The following is a 19,900-nucleotide window of genomic DNA, read 5'->3' as shown; positions in this document are numbered from 1 at the left end:
TCTGAAAAATGCATTGGTTGATCGGTGTACTGTTTTTTCCGCTTCTTGATCAGTTTTTTGGAGGCCATGGGCATGGCTTCTTTTTATATTTGCATGGACTTTTTCCTCTTCGCTGTTTTCTCTATTTAGTGTATCTTTGATGTTCCTTTCTCGCACTGTTTGATGTTCTGCCTTGGGTGACCTCTGTCTTGGTTTTACTTTATTCATTTTGCCACATGTTTACTTTCTAATGTGTTTTTTGGTTTTCTTTCTTGATCTACTATTTCCTTTGGTGATCCTTCTTCATATAAACAAGTCCACAACTCTATTGATTATAAGCTTCTTTTGTTGCATCCGTTTATTTATTTTTAAATCGTCAAGATTTCTCCAGTTAGTATTTCTGTTTCGGTGTGCTGCGTGCTTCTTGCCGACCGACCTCCCATTGCTTATGTCCTACCAGTAGAGCCATGCCTCCCCGTTGTCCTGTCCGACAAAAGCTTGGTACAACCAGTAGCGAGGCACCTCCCTGTGGTGCTATTCGTCGAAAGCTTTCTTTCTCTATGTCACAAATGTCTGCTCATTATATCTGTCCAATTGATGATCTACTAGATTGGCAGAACATTCAATGGCAGTTGTTCTTCTCTACATTAGTTTCTGATGCTAGCATGCTAAGGTTGAGTGCTTTGGGCTCGAAATATATTTGACCTCTGCTGCTCGTGCTCTCTAGGAGTGGTTTTAAAAGATCTATTCAGTTTGTTGGTTTAATAGACCATTCCTGATCCTTGCTTTATTAGGTATGATAGTTTCTTTGTTTGCTAGCAGTAATGAATATAAATATATAAATCTCGAGTGTGAGACGCAGACATGCTAAAACTGTTGGCTTTGATAATTTCTGCAGAAATAGTGCTGCTGCTGTATGGGTTCCAAACGGTTTGGGATAAACAATGTATAAGTTTACAAAAAGAGTGTATTTGGATGGCTATGAAGCACATTTGAGAAGTAAGATCTCTTTTTTACTTCATGAGTTGCATGTTGCAGCTTATTTTCATGTACGGTCTTGCTATTTAATTATTCTCCTTCTGCCTCCACCCTGTAATATTCTCCCAATGGCCGATACATGAACTCACAGGAAAACATTAGATTCTATGCCAAGCTGTTGGTACCATATATATACTGGAAGTGGAGTGGTAATAGTTGAACGTTTTGCTTCCCTTTGTAGGAACACAGACATCGCTAGCAGGAGAAAGTATGTGAGGTTGGTAGAGTCAGTCAAGAAATTTGGCAGTACAGTGCACACATTTCTTACTGCATGCTCTTTATTCATAGATGCTCATTTCACTCTATGATCAATGAGAATTTTGAACTGCAATAAACGGTCACACTGTTCTGGACATGAGGTCTAACAAAAACTATAGTTCAATGTAGTGTTTTTCTTGCTTCTTGATCGGTGTGGCAGAGGCCATGGACTGCTTTGATGCTTGCAAAATTGTTTTTCCATCTCTACTATTTTCCGCCTTTGGCACTGCTTAAATGGATTTCCTCGTGTTGGTCATTGTTCTCACTTGGGTGGCCTCTGTCCTTTTTTCTCGTGAATACACAAGCTGTGTATCATTTCATTGATAGGTAGGAGAACAAGAGTTACAAGGTGGTAGATACATAGCTCGTACACCGGAGGGCGAGGATGGATCTACAATGAGCAGAAGAAGCCGGGGTGCTCAGCTCAAACACAAACAGGTGCACGCCTATGGTGGCTCAAATTGGGTGATCACCGCAAATCCCCTAGCCCCGGCCAGGGCCCAAGAACGTGCCTCATCGAGAATGCTCTGGATCACCAGATCCATGGAGGGGCGAACAGTATCAAATACCATGAAGTTGCGGTGCTTCGAAATGCTCCATATAATGAGTATGCCAAGGGAGGCGAAGCTTTTCCGTAGTGATGGTGGAGAGCCGATCGTCGCGGAGCTCCACCAGTCGACTACATATTGAAGGAATTTCTGCTCTAGGCAATGTGAGTCACCAATCGCAACTACTATGAAGAGTTGCCTGGACAAGAAAGTTGTTGTCAATACCGATGAAACGCGCGGCAATGGATTTATCTAATATTCTTCACTTCATAGCGTCTATATGATATATCTCTGGCTATCTACTTCCTTGCTAATAACATTGTAAATAATCATTTGTAAACTTCTTAGAACACTATGTATCATCAGTAAGCAACTATCTACCAGCAGTAGCTACTCATTTCCATATGTTTTAATCTGTGTCTAAATATTTTAATGTTCACTCTTTCAAATACTTGGTTTGCTTCCGGCCTTTGCGCTATGGGTGCAACGGGTCATCTAGTTTTATAGAGGTATCTATATTACTAGTTTGGTGGTTGATCCCAGGTCTTCTTAAAAAAATATCATCATTTCTCCGACAAATATTTTTGGACGGAGGGAGTATAACATTAATTTAATTTAAGTAGATTCATCATAAAATATATTTTCATGTGAGTACAAATACATCTTGTTCATTAGGTTAGAAATACAATCACGAAAGAACTCCTTTATAAGCAGCATCACAATTTGACCTTTTTGTCAACATATTATATGATATATATACATACACTATTTGTTTAGCACAAGTTGGTCCTTTTTAAAACATTATATAGTTGACATATTTGGCATACCTGTCCCTGTCTCTTCCGTTGTGTGTCATGCAGATTTTGATCGCGTCTTTTCTTCACTATAAGAAAAATGCTATAATCTGTTTGAGGGAAGTACTCTGTGATCATCATTGCACACACTGCAATAATTCACTCTGAGGCTCACAGGTGACCGTGCGTTGCTTCCGTCAGCCATGTCAATTTGAGCTATTGCTCTAATTATTATCGACGGGTCTGACCCTATGACGTGGACTTCAACGGCGGGGAGCCGTGGGTCCCAGCTGTTGTGCGCTGGCAGCTGGCTAGTACTTCCTCCATTTTAAAATATAGTGCGCACGCGCTTTTTCAGGTCTAACTTTGATCATAAATTTAACCAATGAGACCAACTGCGGCGGGAGAAAAAATTATATAATTGAAAAACTTCTTTTGAATACGAATTCACTGATATAATTTTTGCTCCCACCGTAATCAGTCTTAGTAGTTAAATTTATGGTTAAAATTGAAACACGGGAATAGAAAAAGCACTACATTGTAGAATGGAGGGAGTACTCCAGCGAGCGATGTATGGAAGCCTACTGTACATCAGGATCATCTGCTACGACGGATCGGCGCCAATCATGCGACCATAAGGTTGACGCTTGCCTGACACGTTTGTGATGCTGTTCGGATGCTTCGATTGAACTATTGATGAATCCTGGGGAACCTAGTTCTCTTGTACTATTCCCTCCGTCTTAAAATATAAGAATGTTTTTTTATATTATACTAATGTCGAAAATGTTTTTATATTTTGGGACAGAGGAAGTAGTATAAGTAGTACAGATCAGTCATGCTCGTGGCCGGAAATGCTGGATATACAAACTGACGATCGAGCCAGCAGCGTGTGCGCGTGTGCGCTAAGCGAACCCAGTGTTTGGATGAGCGATGGTCCTCGTGCAAAAGTTTGATTCTTCTTCTTTTTTTTTTTGCAAAAGTTGGATTCTTTATAGTACATGTAAAAGTAGGAGTGGCGTGCATGAATGTGATTGCTAATTCGAACATCGTTCGACCAGATTCAGAGCAATTCTCAATCCTGACTGGTGCTGTATGAGTCTCGGGATTTAAGATTTTTTTTCTAGTCTCGGAGTAAAGATTGTTAAGTGTTGAATATGTGTATGGAAAATACGTCAGCTTTGCGTATTCGTGAAAAAAAATGTTGACTATATATGTGTACAAATCAGGCTATAGTTAGAATCGCAATTAGTGCCCCTGCAAAAAAAAAGAATCATAATTAGTGAAGAGTTATGTGTTTGAGTCGAAATGTGATACAGTTTACAAAGGGAGTACTAAAAATTGCTGGCCATGTATTTTAAAAATATATTCATAATTAAAATAGTCACCCATTTTTACAGAAATCGTCATGTATTTTTAAGAAAATGTTGGTGCATTCTATTTTAAATTCTAGCAAATTTAAACATAATTCCACCTTTAAATGATTTTTTTAAGTAGAAAAGAAAGAATCACACGGAAATAGAATAAAAAAGAGGAAAAAAGAAACATATTTTTCGCAAAATGAACAAGAAAAAAATAAAATTAATGAAATTAAAAGAAACTAGTATTGAAGAAACAAAAAGGTTAAAAAAACGTGAGAATAGAAAAGAACCCAATAAATCTCATAAAAGAAGAAGAAAAGAGCCCGATATATGAAAAACCAGACAAAAATGAAAAGCAAACATTTGCAGTCGGCAGCGCGCATGTTAGAACAGGTGAAACATAGGGTGTGTTTGGATTGTGGCCAAAGTGCACCTTACCAAAATTTTGGTCATGACCCAAAGATTTGTCTTTGTTTGGATGGTTGCCAATTTTTTGGCATGCCAATGAACTTTAGCCAACTCTAGTTCATTTTTCTTGTCAATATTAGCCAAATCATGGGCAACCAAACCTCAACTAAATTTTTAGCTAGTCAATGCTTTGGTGGGCAACCTTGGACACAAACCAAACACACACCCGTAACCTTCACGCGAGTGTGTGTGGTGTGGCGGGAGGTCCTATATGCCGCTCATGATGGCAGCTAGGGCTCCTTCATACAGGTGCCCCCAACTGGGCCGGCCCATTTGCAGTTTGAACAGTAAAACACGAAAAGGAGAGAGAGAGAGAGAGAGAGAGAGAGAGAGAGAGAGAGAGGGAGAGAGAGGAAGCGGCAGGGATCAAACACGGGACTTCCTGCTCGTGAGCGCACGTGCCTAGCCACGCAGCATGCAACATTAAGAAAATCAAAAAACTAAATATTTTTTGAAATGAACCTTCTCCAAAAGTTTGAATAATTTCTTAAAAACTTAAACAATTTTTGAAAACACACACAATTTTTAAAAGATCGCAACTATTTGAAAAAAATCAACATTTTTTAATTCCTTGAACGATTTTTGAAAAACAGGAACATTTTTTGCATTTTTGAACAAATTGAAAACATGAACATTTTATGAAAAGGGGAACCTTTTATGCACAAACAAAATTTGAAAACACGAACATTTTTAGATATATGAACAAATTTTGAAACTGGGGATGCCTTTTGAAATTCTGAACACAATTTGAAAACCTGAATATTTTTTTAATTTGCAAACATTTTCTTAAAATCATAAACATAAAAAAAGGAATAAAATAAAAAAGCAGAAAATGGAAACAAAAAATAGAAAATAAAAATAATAGAGAAAACAAAAATAAAAAACCATAAAAATGTCGGTTCAGGGAACCGGGAGCTCCTAGGCGCTACAGGCGCCCGTTAGCGCTACCGGCGCTCGCTAGCGATGCCTAGTGGGCCGGCCCACCAACCGACAAAATAAGCAAACGCGAAAAAAAAGGAAACTAATACTACTAATCGAAAATATGGCACAGCTGGGATTCGAACTCTTCTGTATATTGCAAGAAGACCGTCCTAACTAATGTTTTCTTTAGTCAAACACTAACGTATAATAAATATAAATTATACTTTTAAAAAAGTAAAGTTGAAAACAAGATGATCAATTTTTAGAAAAAGTTCATAATTTTTTTAGAAAAAGTTCATCAATTTTGAAAAGAGTTCATGGTTTTTGAAAAATAGTTCATGAATTTTGAAAAAGAGTTCATCAATTTTGAAAAATTTCATCATTTTCTAAAAAAGTTCATGGATTTTGAAAAGTGTTCATCGAATTTGAAAAAGAGTTCATCGATTTCGAAAAAAGTTCATTGATTTTGAAAAATTTCACTGAATTTGAAAATGAGTTCATCAATTTTGAAAAGAGTTCGTTGATTTTGAAAAAAAATCATTCAAATTAGCAAAAGAAAAAAAAGAAAAAGAAAAAAAACAAAACAAAACCGATTCAAATAAAAAAGGAAAATGATAAAGAAAAAGAAAGAGAAAATAGAACAAAACTATTCCGAATAGAAAAGAAAGATGAAAAAAGAAAAAAAGAAAAAGAAAAAAAGAAACGGGAAAAAATGAAAAGACGTAAAAGTAAAGAACGAAGAAGCAATAGATGAGTAATTAACGCGAGACGGTGAGGTGGTTAGTTCATCGCGCAAATGACCCCCAGGTTGCCGGATCGAAACATACGCGTGTTTTTTTGTTCCTTTTATAACAGAAAGGGAGGAGATGGGCCGCGCCCAGCTAAGGCCGCTGCAGGCGTTAGTCTGCAGAAACAGTAATAACCGGCGCCTGCAGCGCCAAATAGGGATTGCCCAGGGAACCATCTAGTAGGTTCCCCAAGCCAGTAAGCTCGCACTTGATGTTGAACGGCCCATGTGCGTGGCTCGCTCCATGGGCAACTTCCTGTGCCAAAGATCAACGGGAGCTCCTATGCAGCACTGCAGGCGGCAGCTCCTCTAGCTGGCGCTCACAGCCGCCTGCTCGTGGACCGCCCTATGTGGCGAGCCCTCGATCGCCATGCCTGGTGGCTCGTTCGAGCATTGTTTTCGCCTGTTGCTAAAAAAGAGCGTTGTTTCACCTCCGTTGAATTTAAAAAAGGAAAAAACAAAATGTAAAAATTCACAAAAATGAAAAAAAAATCAAGAAATAAAAAATATTTATGATTTTGAAAAGGTTCATTGAGTTTCAGAAAAGTTCATCGAATTTGAAAAAAACTGGATCCTGAAAAAAGTTTATTGGATTTGAAAAAAGTTCATGAATTTGGAAAAAGGTTCATAGAATTTGGAAAAGTTCATAAGATTTGAAAGAATTTCATCAATTTTTTAAAAACTTCACCAGAATGTTAAAAAAGTTCTTTGATTTTTGAAAAAGTTAATCGAATTGGAAAAAACTTCATCATTTTTTAAAAAAAATCATTGATTGGAAAAAGCTGACGAATTTAAGAAAGGGAAAAATAAACAGGAAACAAAAAATAAAAATAATAAAACATGGAAAACATGGTGGGGCATTTTCTATACATAGAAATATATAACATGAAGTTGGTATTCACAAAGCGACGAGTTGCCATAGTGGTCGGTGTGCTTCACTCGGAAAGAATAGATCCCAGGTTCTATCCTTGTGGATTGCACTTGTCGCACCATTTGAAAAAATAAATCGAGAAAGAAACGTAAAATAGGCCGGCCCAGTGGCGGGTGCGCTGCAGGTGCCCGTAAAAGCATGACACAGAATGCATAGGAAATTCAGGGTGCGTCTTTGTCTGGCCTGCGGCGAGATAGAAGTACGTCTCACCTTTATGGGTCCTCTAAATTGGTCGTTCCATTTTTTTTATTTTTTTATTTTTTACTCTGTTTATATTTTAAAATGATATTTATTCCAAAAATGTACTTACTCAGAATTAAAAAATGTTCACCACACATTAGAAAATGTTTATATAATGTTAACAAGATAACCATGTAACTTTTCCAATATGTTGATAGCATTCAGAAAGAAACGTTTGTCACATTTTAAAATTTCACGTGTTTCATAAAAAAGTTTGTGTCATTTAAAAACATGAGTGTCATAACTACTGAATGTTCAATCTGTAGGGCCGCTGCCAAATGTCTCGTGATTCGTTAGAAAGAGATCACGTTGCACGTGCTAACCGCTACTGCTCCTTCCGGCAACTCGTGTTGCATCTTTAATAGACAAAAAGGAAAATGATAGATGCCTAGAGTCAAACTCCAAATCTTAGCTTCCATCACGAGTGGAGTACCCATCTGGGCTAAGCTCCTAGTTTTTTTTAAAAAAAATGGAGACATAGCTCCTATTTTTTAATAAAGATTTGCGTTGTTGTTTATTCACTATCGCGCCGAACGTCAAAACAATTTTCAGTTAGAATATATAACAACTTCTGCAGAATTCGAGTTACCAGTTGAACAATAAATGATTTTCAGTGAGAATATAGAACACCTCATGTAGAATTCGAGTTACCACAGTGTTGTATATAACTTATCAGGCCTGCTACCGCATTTTTTTTTGCGGGATCCAGCCACACATCTATTACCATGCTATTCACATAAAAATTACCAGGGATTTGTTTGACACAATTTTTTTCCCGGGGAAAAATTACCATTGTGTTGTACGTATGTTATCACGTCTATATTGTTAAAATACCATACTATTCACACAGAAGTTACCAAGGTATGTTTCAACAACTTTTTTCTGCCTCCAGGGCTCAAAAAAGTTACCATGTTGTTTGTACATAAGTTATCATGCTCGCGATGCATAACTATAATTTTATTTATACAGAAGTTTACGGGGTATGTTTTAACAACTTTTTTGACCTCAAGGTCAAAAGTTATCATGATGTTTGGACGTAAGTTATTCAAAATCTACAATGCATAAATTACCATGCTACTCGCATATAAGTTACCAGGGTATGTTCAAAAACTTGTTTTACCCGTGCAAAGTTACAATGATGTTTGTACGTAAGTTATCAGTTTACGATGTATGAATTACCGCGTTATTCACACATAATTTATCGAGGGTATGTTTGAAACAAACCTTTCTTATCATGGTGTCAAAATTACCATGATGTTTGTATGCAAGTTATTAAGTCTGTGGTGCGTAAATTAACATGCTAATCGCACATAAGTTACCTGTGGTACATTTCAACAACTTTATTTTGGTCAAAGTCCATTTAAATACATGGTCTCCATTATAACAAGAACAAACAAAATCATTGTTTGTCTAATTTTGTTGTTTTGGTTCAATTAAGGAACCACAAACGGTTGGTAGATCCCAAACTGTTGAATTTGTGAGAATCACCAACATCCACCTCGGCGTGTAATTTTTTTTATTATATAACAGAATCTCATCATGTGGAACACACGAGACAAAAAAACTAGAATTAAATTCTATAGGCGGTCCAGCATTTATTTATCTCCATAACCGTTCGATCTTGGGCATGGATACAGGTACAATAGATCCCATCAGTTTACGGCTGCAAGAGGCTTAGTCAAAGTGTTTGTTGTCCCAAGATCCTTTAGACATGGAGTTCAACTCCAGCAACCAACACTTGATTTTTGCCCCACATCCTTGAGACCCGGAGTTCGACTCCAGCACCCAACACTTGATTTTTGCTGTTGCCTTTGTGTGCATCACCCACCCACGTCGCGCTGGACGGCTTACTTAGTATGAAAGATCAGCGGAAATTGTGGCCGTGCGATGCGCATTCGACGACTTCTGAGTCATTCGGATCTATAGCAAAAAAAGTGTGATTCAACAGCTAACCTTTTCGTTTAAAGAATATTTACATAATGTAAAAAATGTTCATGTAGTTTAGAAAATATTTCGTGCCATTAAAAAAATGACGGCGACACTTAAAAAATGTTTCACGGGTTTCAAAAAATATGTTTGTGACATTTTTAAAATTCTTTATACAATGTAACAAATAATGTAATTAAAAAATGTTTCGCACAATTCAAAAAAGTGTTCATGACATTCTAAATAATATTCATGCATTTCAAATGTAAGTTCATGGCTATAAAAATGTTTATACAATGTAAACAATGTTTCCTTAATTTAAAGAAAATATAATACCATTAAAAAAGGTCAGCATGTATTTGAAAACCTTTAACATGTTTTTGAAAAAAGTCCAAACATGCTTTTGAGAAAATGTTCACATGTATTTTTAAAACATTCAACATGTACCACGTGTATATGAAAAATGTACTACCTGTATTGAAAAAAAATTGTATTTAAAAAACAAAAAAAGAGAAAATCCTTTTTTGTTGCGAAAAACAAAAAAACTGATGAAAACCATAAAAATACATTGAAACGAAAGAGGGAAAATCAGAACTTTCAAATACCGCTCAAGGAGCTACAATGTTGGCCCGACCCGTTTAGTGGAGTGCAAGAGGCGAGGCTGATCTACGTCACGCCATAAACTCGCGTGCGTACCTGCTTACCCCTCAAATAAAAACTCGCATGCGTACCTCCCGCGCCATCGAGCGGCATCCTACATGGGCCTGACCTAGCAAGCAAAAAAGCGAGAGCCCATCCACCAGCCAACAAGCAAGCGCATTTTTCTTTTTAAACGATCCGCCGGTTCACGAGCCATGGATTTGACAGATGGAGTGGCCGAGCGTCACCCTCTATCATTGCAACAAAGGTCCCGTTGCAGAAAATTTCTGCAACACGGGTCATGTTGCAGAATTTTTTTGCAACATAAGTTAAGTTGCATTTTTTGTAACAGCGGTCTTGTTACAATTTTTTTCGCAACTAAGGCTTTGTTTCAATTTTATTTTTCTTGCAATAGAGGTCTTGTTACAGTTTTTTTTTGCAACAGAGATCTTGTTGCTAAAACTCTCCGTAGCGGACAACAAGTAGCGACCAGGACGGTGGAAAAGAAGGGCCATCGGTGGTCATGGCCTTGAGCAGGAGCTCAATTTGGGTGGAGAAGGGAGGAGGGGTGTGGGATGAGAGGAAAAAGAGGAGGAAGGAAAAGGATGTCGATGGAGGTCTGCCTCACTGGTGAACGGCGACTGCTGGCGTGGGGCAGTGACGAGCACAGGTGCACACATGGCATGGACGAGCTCTCCCCTGGCAGCGCTGATCTCTGACAAAAGAAATTAGAGAGACGAAGTATGAGAGAAGATGACTCGGGTGGGATAAGGATAGCGGTGAGGGTGGGCTCCATTGGCACACATGTCGCACAAGGAAAAGCGGTCGACAAAACTGAAAGGATCTGCCGATGGATTTTTAGCGTTTCCTTTTTTTGTTTGTAACATTTTCTTAAATTTTACAATATTCAAAATATTGGTAAAAAACCTTAGTCACAAATTTTTCATGGTTTTATAGAAATTAGTGAATTTAATAAATGTTCACGAATTTGAAATAAAATGTTTGTAAATCCGAAAAATGTGGGAATTCAAATAATGTTCGTGAATTTCATAAAAATGTTCAAGAATTTTAAAAATGTTTAATATTTACAAAATGTTCACGAATGTGATTTTTATGAATTTCAAAATGTTCACTAACTTGAAACCATGTTCATATTAAAAAATTGATCATGAGTTAAAAAATTGTTCATGAACTTATCTTTTTTCATGAATTCAAGTTTTTTCACAAATTGAATTTAAGAAAAATTCATTAATTCAAAATACTTCCATGAATTTCAAAAAGCCTCATGAATTCAGAAAGTGTTCATGAATTTGAAAATTTTTGGGTTAAATATTTGTTAGAATTTAAGAAATGTTCCTGAGTTCAAGAAATTCTCGCTAATTAAAAAGAAGAAGAGAAATCACTGAGAAAATCTATAAAACCGGTAATGAGTGAAAAATAAAAATGGGAAAAAATGTTTTTGAAATCTCCCAAAACTGGGTGGAATGTTCTAGAAGCTTCCTAAAACCAGCGTTCTACCCGCACGTATCTACTGCTAATGGGCTGACTCACAATAGTGCCTTAGTGAGCGATTACACCCATAGTGAGCGCTATTGGCAATACATATCGCTAGATAGATAGACAAGCCTTAGTGCTAAAGTACTAATTGCGCATCCTTCATAATAGAAAAACAACTTGCCTGATTTAGGAGTGAGATGTCGACAAACTTTTGGACTTGCCATTTACGGCGACTGGTTCTGTGCCACTCCTTCCCTCCTTCCTTCATCCCTCCTATCCTCCTTTGCCCCAGCTCCTCCCCCCATCCCCCGGTCTCCGGCGGCCATGGTGGGCAGTGGTGAGTGGGAGGGATGCCCGAATCTTGTTCTTTCTTGTAGCTGTAGGCTTTCTTTCCTCCCAAACAAACCTGATCTAGTTCTTCCTTTCTTACTTCTCCTGCTTGCGTCTGCAGCCATGGCGTTCGGATAAGGGGTGGTTGGAGATTGCGTGCTAGTCAGGTTGGATGCTCTTGTCTAGGGTTACCCCGATGTGTGGTGATGAGGGCGGTGTTGGTTCCTGGATCTAGAGGATGCCCTTCCCTCATTCATTCTCTTTGTGTGGACATCATGGAGATGGTGCTGGAGGATGGAGATTTGTAGCTCACTGTCTAGGTTCGAGCATATCCTTGATGTCTAGCAAGTGCACAAGGTTTAGTTGTAGATTCTTTGAAGTAAGAATATCAACCCCACAGGGAGCATAGGAAATTGATTTTTCTCTCATCGATATTTTTAATATTGTGCCTGCAAGTTAGTTGCGGTCCAAAGCAAAGTGGAAATATAAGTTTGAAATATTATAAGTGAGTTGTGAACACGGAAATAAAGAGCAAGATTAAAAAAATGTGCAAGCACAAAATTACGGTATTTTGGAATCAATAGCGCTAAGTTGTTCTCGGGGAGTTCGGATTCCCCTCTATTATGTGTCTAATGTGACCTATGCTACTGCATAGTTCTAGGTTCAGATTCCTAAGCCACTTGTTTCTACAAGTGGGCGGAGCCAAGCATAGATAGGTGCATACATGCAGCAGCCCGGTATCACATACACCACCACCGTCCGTCCCCAACCGACTTTAGAACGGTGATTAAGGGTTTCCTCATGAACACAGCTAAAGGCGGTCTCCGTTGATCCCCTATCGCAATGATCGGGGAAGGAGGGAAATAGGTACTGTCTGTACAAATAAGCTCGACAAACTCATCTTCACACAAATAATAATGACCTTTCATCCAAAAGAGGCATATGTTGAATGGTCGACTTCACCCAACATGCATCAAGAATATCATTAACATAACATATAAAGAGGATGTAAAATCTATCATCGTTTGGTACCTAAACATACTAGGATTCCTCCATATACCCGAGAACTAGGGAGATTATTCGCATGTAGAGACAATAAGCATCATGGGATGAATTGCGATAAACATGGATGAATCTATGTAATATAAAAATGGATCCATGAGGGCTATTGTATTACAAAGAAATTGTGATGGGATGGTGATGGCATAGATGGATGATGTTGATGCCTCCTTGATGGGGGTGATGTCGCGGTGGAGCCCTTCTATCAATTCCCCCTCCGGTTCCCTTCAAGAGGCTAGGGTTCTTCATTTTGAAAGAGTTTATGGTGGCTGTAGGCATATGAGCCTTGATCCGATCGCCCAGAGTAGAAGTACTAGACTAGGAGGCTGCTACAGCAGCTGGCATGACCAGCGGTACGAGCACGCGCGGCCATACCGGACGCCATCATTTGCTCTAGAGCCTTTGCTGCATTTTTTCTTCTCCATTCAATTTCTCCCTTTTATGGTAGTTTTGCTATAATGCCAATTAACACGATTTTTACATCACATCCTTGGCATTCTTTCATTGTGCCCCAAAATACCTCCGTAGATGAAATGCTGGTGAAAAAGAGAAAAGGGTGTGCGGGCATCGTAAAATCCTGAAAATCCTAACACTAAGGTGCAAAAGTAAAAGGTATAAAAAGACGCAAAAATTGGACACATCAATCCACACTTGAGTTTGATGCAGAGCTATACTGCTCATTGCAGAGTGATCGATGGGGAGTCTTCACGGATCTAGTGACTTTTTTGGTCGAAAGGCGGCCACCCCCTTCCCCCGGGCCCAGATGCCTAAAGGGAGGCGGCATAGCTGTTGGGGAACGCAGTAATTTCAAAAAAATTTCTACGCACACGCAAGATCATGGTGATGCATAGCAACGAGAGGGGAAGAATGTTGTCCACGTACCCTCGTAGACCGTAAGAGGAAGCGTTATGACAACACGGTTGATGTAGTCGTACGTCTTCACGATCGACCGATCCTAGTACCTAAAGTACGGCACCTCCGCGATCTGCACATATTCGGCTCGGTGACGTCCCATGAACTCACGATCCACCAGAGTGTCGAGGGAGAGCTTCGTCAGCACGACGGCGTGATGACGGTGATGATGATGCTACCGGAACAGGGCTTCACCTGAGCACCGCTACGATATGATCAAGGTGGATTATGGTGGAGGGGGCACCGCACACGGCTAAGAGATCAATGATCAACTTGTGTGTCTATGGGGTGCCCCTGGCCACGTATATAAAGGATGGAGGGAGGAGGAGGCCGGCCCTCATAGGGCGCGCCCAAGTGTGGAGTCCTACTAGGACTCCCTAGTCCTAGTAGGATCCCACCTCCCACATGGAATAGGAAAAAGGGAAGGGAGAAGGAGAAGGAAGGAAGGGGGAGCCTCCTTTCCCTAGTCCAATTCATACCAGTCCATGGGAAGGGGCGCGGCCACCCTTGAGGCCTTTCTCTCCTTTCCCGTATGGCCCATTAAGGCCCAATACGAATTCCCGTAACTCTTCGGTACTCCGAAAAATACCCGAATCACTCGGAACCTTTTTTATGTCCGAATATAGCCTTCCAATATATCGATCTTTATGTCTCAACCATTTCGAGACTCCTCGTCATGTCTCCGATCTCATCCGGGACACCGAACAAACTTCGGTACATCAAAACATATAAACACATAATACCGATCGTAACCGAACGTTAAGCGTGCGGACCCTACGGGTTCGAGAACTATGTAGACATGACCGAGGCACGTCTCTGGTCAATAACCAATAGCGGAACCTGGATGTTCATTGGCTCCCACATATTCTACGAAGATCTTTATCGGTCAAACCGCATAACGATATATGTTGTTCCCTTTTGTCATCGGTATGTTACTTGGCCGAGATTTGATCGTCGGCATCCTCATACCTAGTTCAATCTCGTTACCAGCAAGTATCTTTACTCGTTCTGTAATGCATCATCCCGCGACTAACTCATTAGTCACAATGCTTGCAAGGCTTAGAGTGATGTGCATTACCGAGAGGGCCTAGAGATACCTCTCCGACACACGGAGTGACAAATCCTAATCTCGATCTATGCCAACTTAACAAACATCATCGGAGACACCTGTAGAGCATCGTTATAATCACCCAGTTACGTTGTGACGTTTGATAGCACACAAGGTATTCCTCCGGTATTCGGGAGTTACATAATCTCATACTCAGAGGAACATGTATAAGTTATGAAGAATGCAGTAGCAATAAAACTGAATGATCATTATGCTAAGCTAACGGATGGGTCTTGTCCATCACATCATTCTCTAATGATGTGATCCCGTTCATCAAATGACAACACTTGTCCATGGCTAGGAAACTTAGCCATCTTTGAGTAACGAGCTAGTCAAGTAGAGGCATACTAGGGACACTCTGTTTGTCTATGTATTCACACATGTACTAAATTTTCGGTTAATACAATTCTAGCATGAATAATAAACATTTATCATGATACAAGGAAATATAAATAACAACTTTATTATTGCCTCCAGGGCATATTTCCTTCAATAGCGTCATCTTGGTGGTCGTGGCTATGTGCTTCGTCGGCCTTGTCGCCCCAAGTGGTTTCAAACCCGGTGACGACGAGGTGGAAGCTGAGAGGAGGCTGAGGACCTGATTGTGATTCAATGTCTCGGATTGGGGTCCTTCTTGCAAAGCCAGGGACTTGCTTGTAATTTCTAGTGTATGTTGGGTCCAATTGTAACCATAGTTTTAATATGATTTTATGAATAAAGTTTTGGGATCCTTCGGGATCCCTCTCTTTGTAATTTTTTACCTTCTCTACACTGAAATCTGCATCTGCATCTTATTAGTTCCCATCTTGGATCCCAACATGATGTTAAAGCTGAATGCTTATATATATAGTGCAACACTGAGACCACATAGGTCTAAAGATGACCACTAAACCAGCATATATAAAAAAATATGCAGATGGCAGCAAGCCCACACCAAAAAGTCATTTTCTCCAAATCTATGTCTACTTTTAAAAGCATATTGAAAGTGGAGGGTGTAACAAATAGTGATGATCACAACTTTTCACATTAGCTAGTCATTCTGTTTTCTCTGACTATTGATGCAGTGTAGGTAGATTGTTATGAAGGAGCTACAGAAAACTCCATCAAGAAAATGTCAATAAACTTATGATGATTGTAACCTAGATTAAGCTTAACTAGAAACTACGTAATTTGTAACAGTGGTAAGGGTTTGCTGCATGATTCATGCTCATTAACAAAGCTAGCTTTGGTAAGGTTTCGCTTTGAATATGCTACACGGTTCAACACAACGCGCGAGATGTGACTACTACTTAGAGAGCATTCCTATTCCCGCCCCGATGGTGCGAATAGCGTTGTCAGAGGATGTGTGGAGGTGTGTCTCCGTTCGATCTCGTGAGATTCGGTCGGTGCTGATCTTCTATGGATCTACTTGGATCCAGTTTTTGTTCGTCTTCGTTCGTGTGATTACAGGTTTGATCTTTACGATCTACAACTCTCTTCATCAGCGATGGTTGCTGTTCTGGTCCTTTGGGACCTTAGTACGATGACTTTCCGACTGTCTACTACAAGTCTACAACAAGATTTGCCCGGCTCCGGTGAGGGAGGGGCGATGACGGCGGCGCACCTTCGGCTCGCTCCAGTGCTTGTAGTCGTCGCTAGGTGGTCCATAGACCTGGTTGTAATTTTTATTACCACTTGTGTTCTCTCTACTTTCATGATTGATGAATAGATTAAGAATTTCTCTCATAAAAATAAATAAAAATAAAAATATAATTCGCGCTAATGTTTGGAAGGAAAGGGTAATATTGTAGTAGTGTCCTGGTAGCACTCATGTATCTTAGACCTTTTATATGATGTGGGGATGAGCGTTCATAGTCAGACTCTATGGATGTAGCCATATTGATGAATCTTGTTAACTCTATGTCGTTCCTCGTGTGAGTGCTAGGTCCTTGAATGATCGATAATGTGTCTTGTATTATTCTAATAGGTGAGAATCGCCGAGAGAGAAAGATTGACATGACATAGAAGGAGGGTTCCAGCCATAGAGCACGGCAGTAAGGCCACACATTTCATCGATGGTAGTGTGTAGAGCTGCAACGATGGAGGGGCAATGGATTAACCACATCTCCGGTAATGGAAACATGCTAATCTACCTATATCCATCATAAAATATTAAAGATCGGATCCCATCAATTAGAGCAACTACAATAGAGTTGAGTCAGCGGGCTATAAGAAATAAACTAATATATTTCTGCTTAGTTAGAGAAAAAAAAAGAGAAAAGAGAAGGTAAACGAGCTCTTCACAACTCTAGCACGTGCTCTAGACACTTTGTAAAAATGAAGGGTAGGCCACATAATAAAAAAATAATACACTCTTTTAATCTAGTATTATACATGTTGGCTATAAAGTGGACCGTAGATAACATGACACTGATTTTTAGCCAGCAGCTGACTATACTATTAACCATGCTTAAGATGGCCTGCTAGTTAAGATGGCAGTTGGAGAATCGAATACGAAGTCCTAAGCCTGGGGTAGGTCAACTCTCGGCATTTGCGTCGCCATAACGATCCCAAATATAGCAATAGCATACTCCAAGTGTGTTCCTGTCTGTATATTACAGTACGTGGTCTAATTTCTGAACTTCGAGGACGCGTTAAACCCTAGGTCGCCGCTAGCTGTATCACTAGCTTTAAACCCTAAGAGTAGTATGCAATTAATCTAGGTCAACACTCTCCTTCGCCGTCTACCATAAGATTACTCACCTAGTGGCTATAGCTAGGGGCTAAGCTGGAGCCTTTCTCAAACTGCATCACCGACGATGGACGACGAAGAACGACGTCAGATGGGCGGTCAGAGCTCGGCTCCATCTTCCGCATACCAAGCTCATGTGATTCTACGAGTACCAGTGTTAATGTAATGCATGAACCTTACGGTTAGGGAAGTCACTACTTAAGCAAAAGCATTACATCATTTTCTGTTGGTAATTAACAGTAAACACATGCCTTACGTACGGTAAGTGTACTTGCTGTACGTATCTTGTTTTTCTCTATATATCCGCGGTGTTCATGATTCATAATGGTCAAGTGGCATTCATTAAGTGCAATGTCAAAGGATTCCCTGTGATCCACGGCTTCCAGTTCATGCGTGCGTATCGAGTAAAGGCAAGTCGCGTTCTTTCATGTGGTGGAGAGAAAATAATTACAGTAGTTAATCTGTCTGTCAGGAGATGGAATCTCAATCAAGCGTCAGTATACGTATCTTCTGACCCTTCTACAGCTGACCAGTTCTCACCAATTAATTACCGATTAAAGAAAGATATGCACAGATTTGCATGATCGATGAATGCAGTGGCAGTGCAATCAACGATGCATGCTACTGTGATTAGTGAACTTCTCATGGGATCACTCATTCAGTTCACAACCCAAAGCTCGCGCGCCTTCTGCGTGTAAGATCCAACACTCATCATCCATGCATCACCCATGCACCGGTTCCACTACTATATAAACCCACGCAGCCCTCTCTTCTTTCAACACCCAACCCATCTCACACTACACCGAGCTCACTCACAATGGCTACTAGCACTAAGCTTGTAGCTCTTGGCTTTGTTGTTCTCGTGAGCATTGGGTTCACCAATGCTTCGAGGATGCTCGCTAGCTCTTCCAGTTCTGGAGGTGGAAGCGGGGGAGGCGGAGGCGGCTCGTCGAATGGGACTGGGAGTGGGTGGGGCCATGGGGCCGGAGGAGGTGGTGGCTTGGGATATGGCGAGAGTGGTGGAGATGCCAATAACAAGTATAACTTTGCCAAGGGAGCTGGTGGAGGAGGGGGGAATGGTGCTGGCGGTGGTTCTCAAGGCGGATCCGGATCCGGTTCCGGCTCTGGCGGTGGCAACGGTGTTGGTTCGAGTGGCTCGGCGTCAGCCCCTAGCGGCAGTGGGTACGCCAACGCTGATGGTCAGGGTGGGGGTGGGGGTGCAGGTGGCGGTGCAAATGGGTCAAGCGGATCTGGAGCTGGAAGTGGTGCTGGCAAAGGAGAAGCTGAGAGTGGCATAGCAATTGCCCCGTCTGTAGCTCCTTCCGCTGGTGGTGTCAGCTACTCTGATGCTGGAGGTGCTGGCACTGGCGGTGGTGGTGGCGACGGTGGAAGTGGAGGTGGTAATGGTGCTGGAGGTGGACAGGCCGCCAGCGATGACACTACTGGAGGCAATGCCAGTGGAAGTGGCAGCGGCAACGGTGGTGGCCAAGGTGGAGGTGTAGCTCAAGGTCCAAGCATGGGAGTTGGTTCTGGCTCTGGCATTGGGGGCGGACAGACTGGTAGCACTGGTTCCTATGGTCAAGGCTATGCCACCGGAACCGGTGCTGGAACGGGTGGCGGCGGTGGTGGCAGCAACAATGGTGGGTTCGGCAACGGTGGAGGTAGCGGATCTGGATCCGGCAGTGCCGGATACCCCTAAATTTCCTTTTCGAACAAGCTAGAATCGGAGCCCATCACACATTTCTAGTCTCTTCATTTCACTATTCCACGTCATTTGTGTTTCTTTTCATTCGTAGAGTTTTCACTAGGCGCCTCCTAATAAAGGGCTCCATGATTCCAGTGGATGTATTAAGTAGTTAGTGGAGCAATCTACTAACACGTAATCGCTACCTACGTACGAATACGTTATGTTATGATTTCTGATATGTTTCGTTGTTAGTGTGAGTGCTTGGTTACTCCTTCCGAACCAATATGCCTAGCTAAGGTTGTCTAAAAACAAAGCTAATGGTTATTCTGGTTGCCTCTAATTTCCTTCTCTGTTAGGGATGGTGGCTGGTTTGGCTAGCATGGAGTACGTGGCAGTTTTTATGAGAAACGTAAGAAGAAGAAAAAAAGAGAGGACAAAGTGCACAATTACACAGACCCAAAGACCAAAGCACTAGTAGCCCGTGGACGATAATTTAGGCATGCATGTAGGCTCGACGACCTTGCAAAGATCTATATCCGGGTTTTTTTTTACATACGGCCTTGATCCAGTTTTTTTTTTGGCGGGGAAAAAGGAATTTATTCCTTAGGTAATAGGGCTATAATTAACTGACAAGAGTTTCTCAATACAAGATGAACCTTTTTTTAAGCCAAATAGCAGTACACGGCTCA

At 40.7% G+C, this 19,900-nt stretch overlaps 1 protein-coding gene across 1 annotated transcript; it reads left to right on the top strand.

Moving 5' to 3' along the window:
• The first annotated feature begins 18,296 nt into the window (after window positions 1-18,296).
• Window positions 18,297-19,449, top strand: LOC125536057 (glycine-rich cell wall structural protein 2-like). The gene has a single exon (XM_048699154.1). The coding sequence runs from the start codon at window positions 18,342-18,344 to the stop codon at window positions 19,221-19,223; it is 882 nt and encodes a 293-aa protein (XP_048555111.1). The 5' UTR covers window positions 18,297-18,341; the 3' UTR covers window positions 19,224-19,449.
• Window positions 19,450-19,900: the final 451 nt, after the last annotated feature.

Source organism: Triticum urartu, chromosome 2 (genome assembly GCF_003073215.2).
Source record: "Triticum urartu cultivar G1812 chromosome 2, Tu2.1, whole genome shotgun sequence".
Taxonomy (NCBI): domain Eukaryota; kingdom Viridiplantae; phylum Streptophyta; class Magnoliopsida; order Poales; family Poaceae; genus Triticum; species Triticum urartu.
The sequence above is the reverse complement of the archived record's forward strand: the minus strand, read 5'-3'. Positions and strand labels throughout refer to the sequence as shown.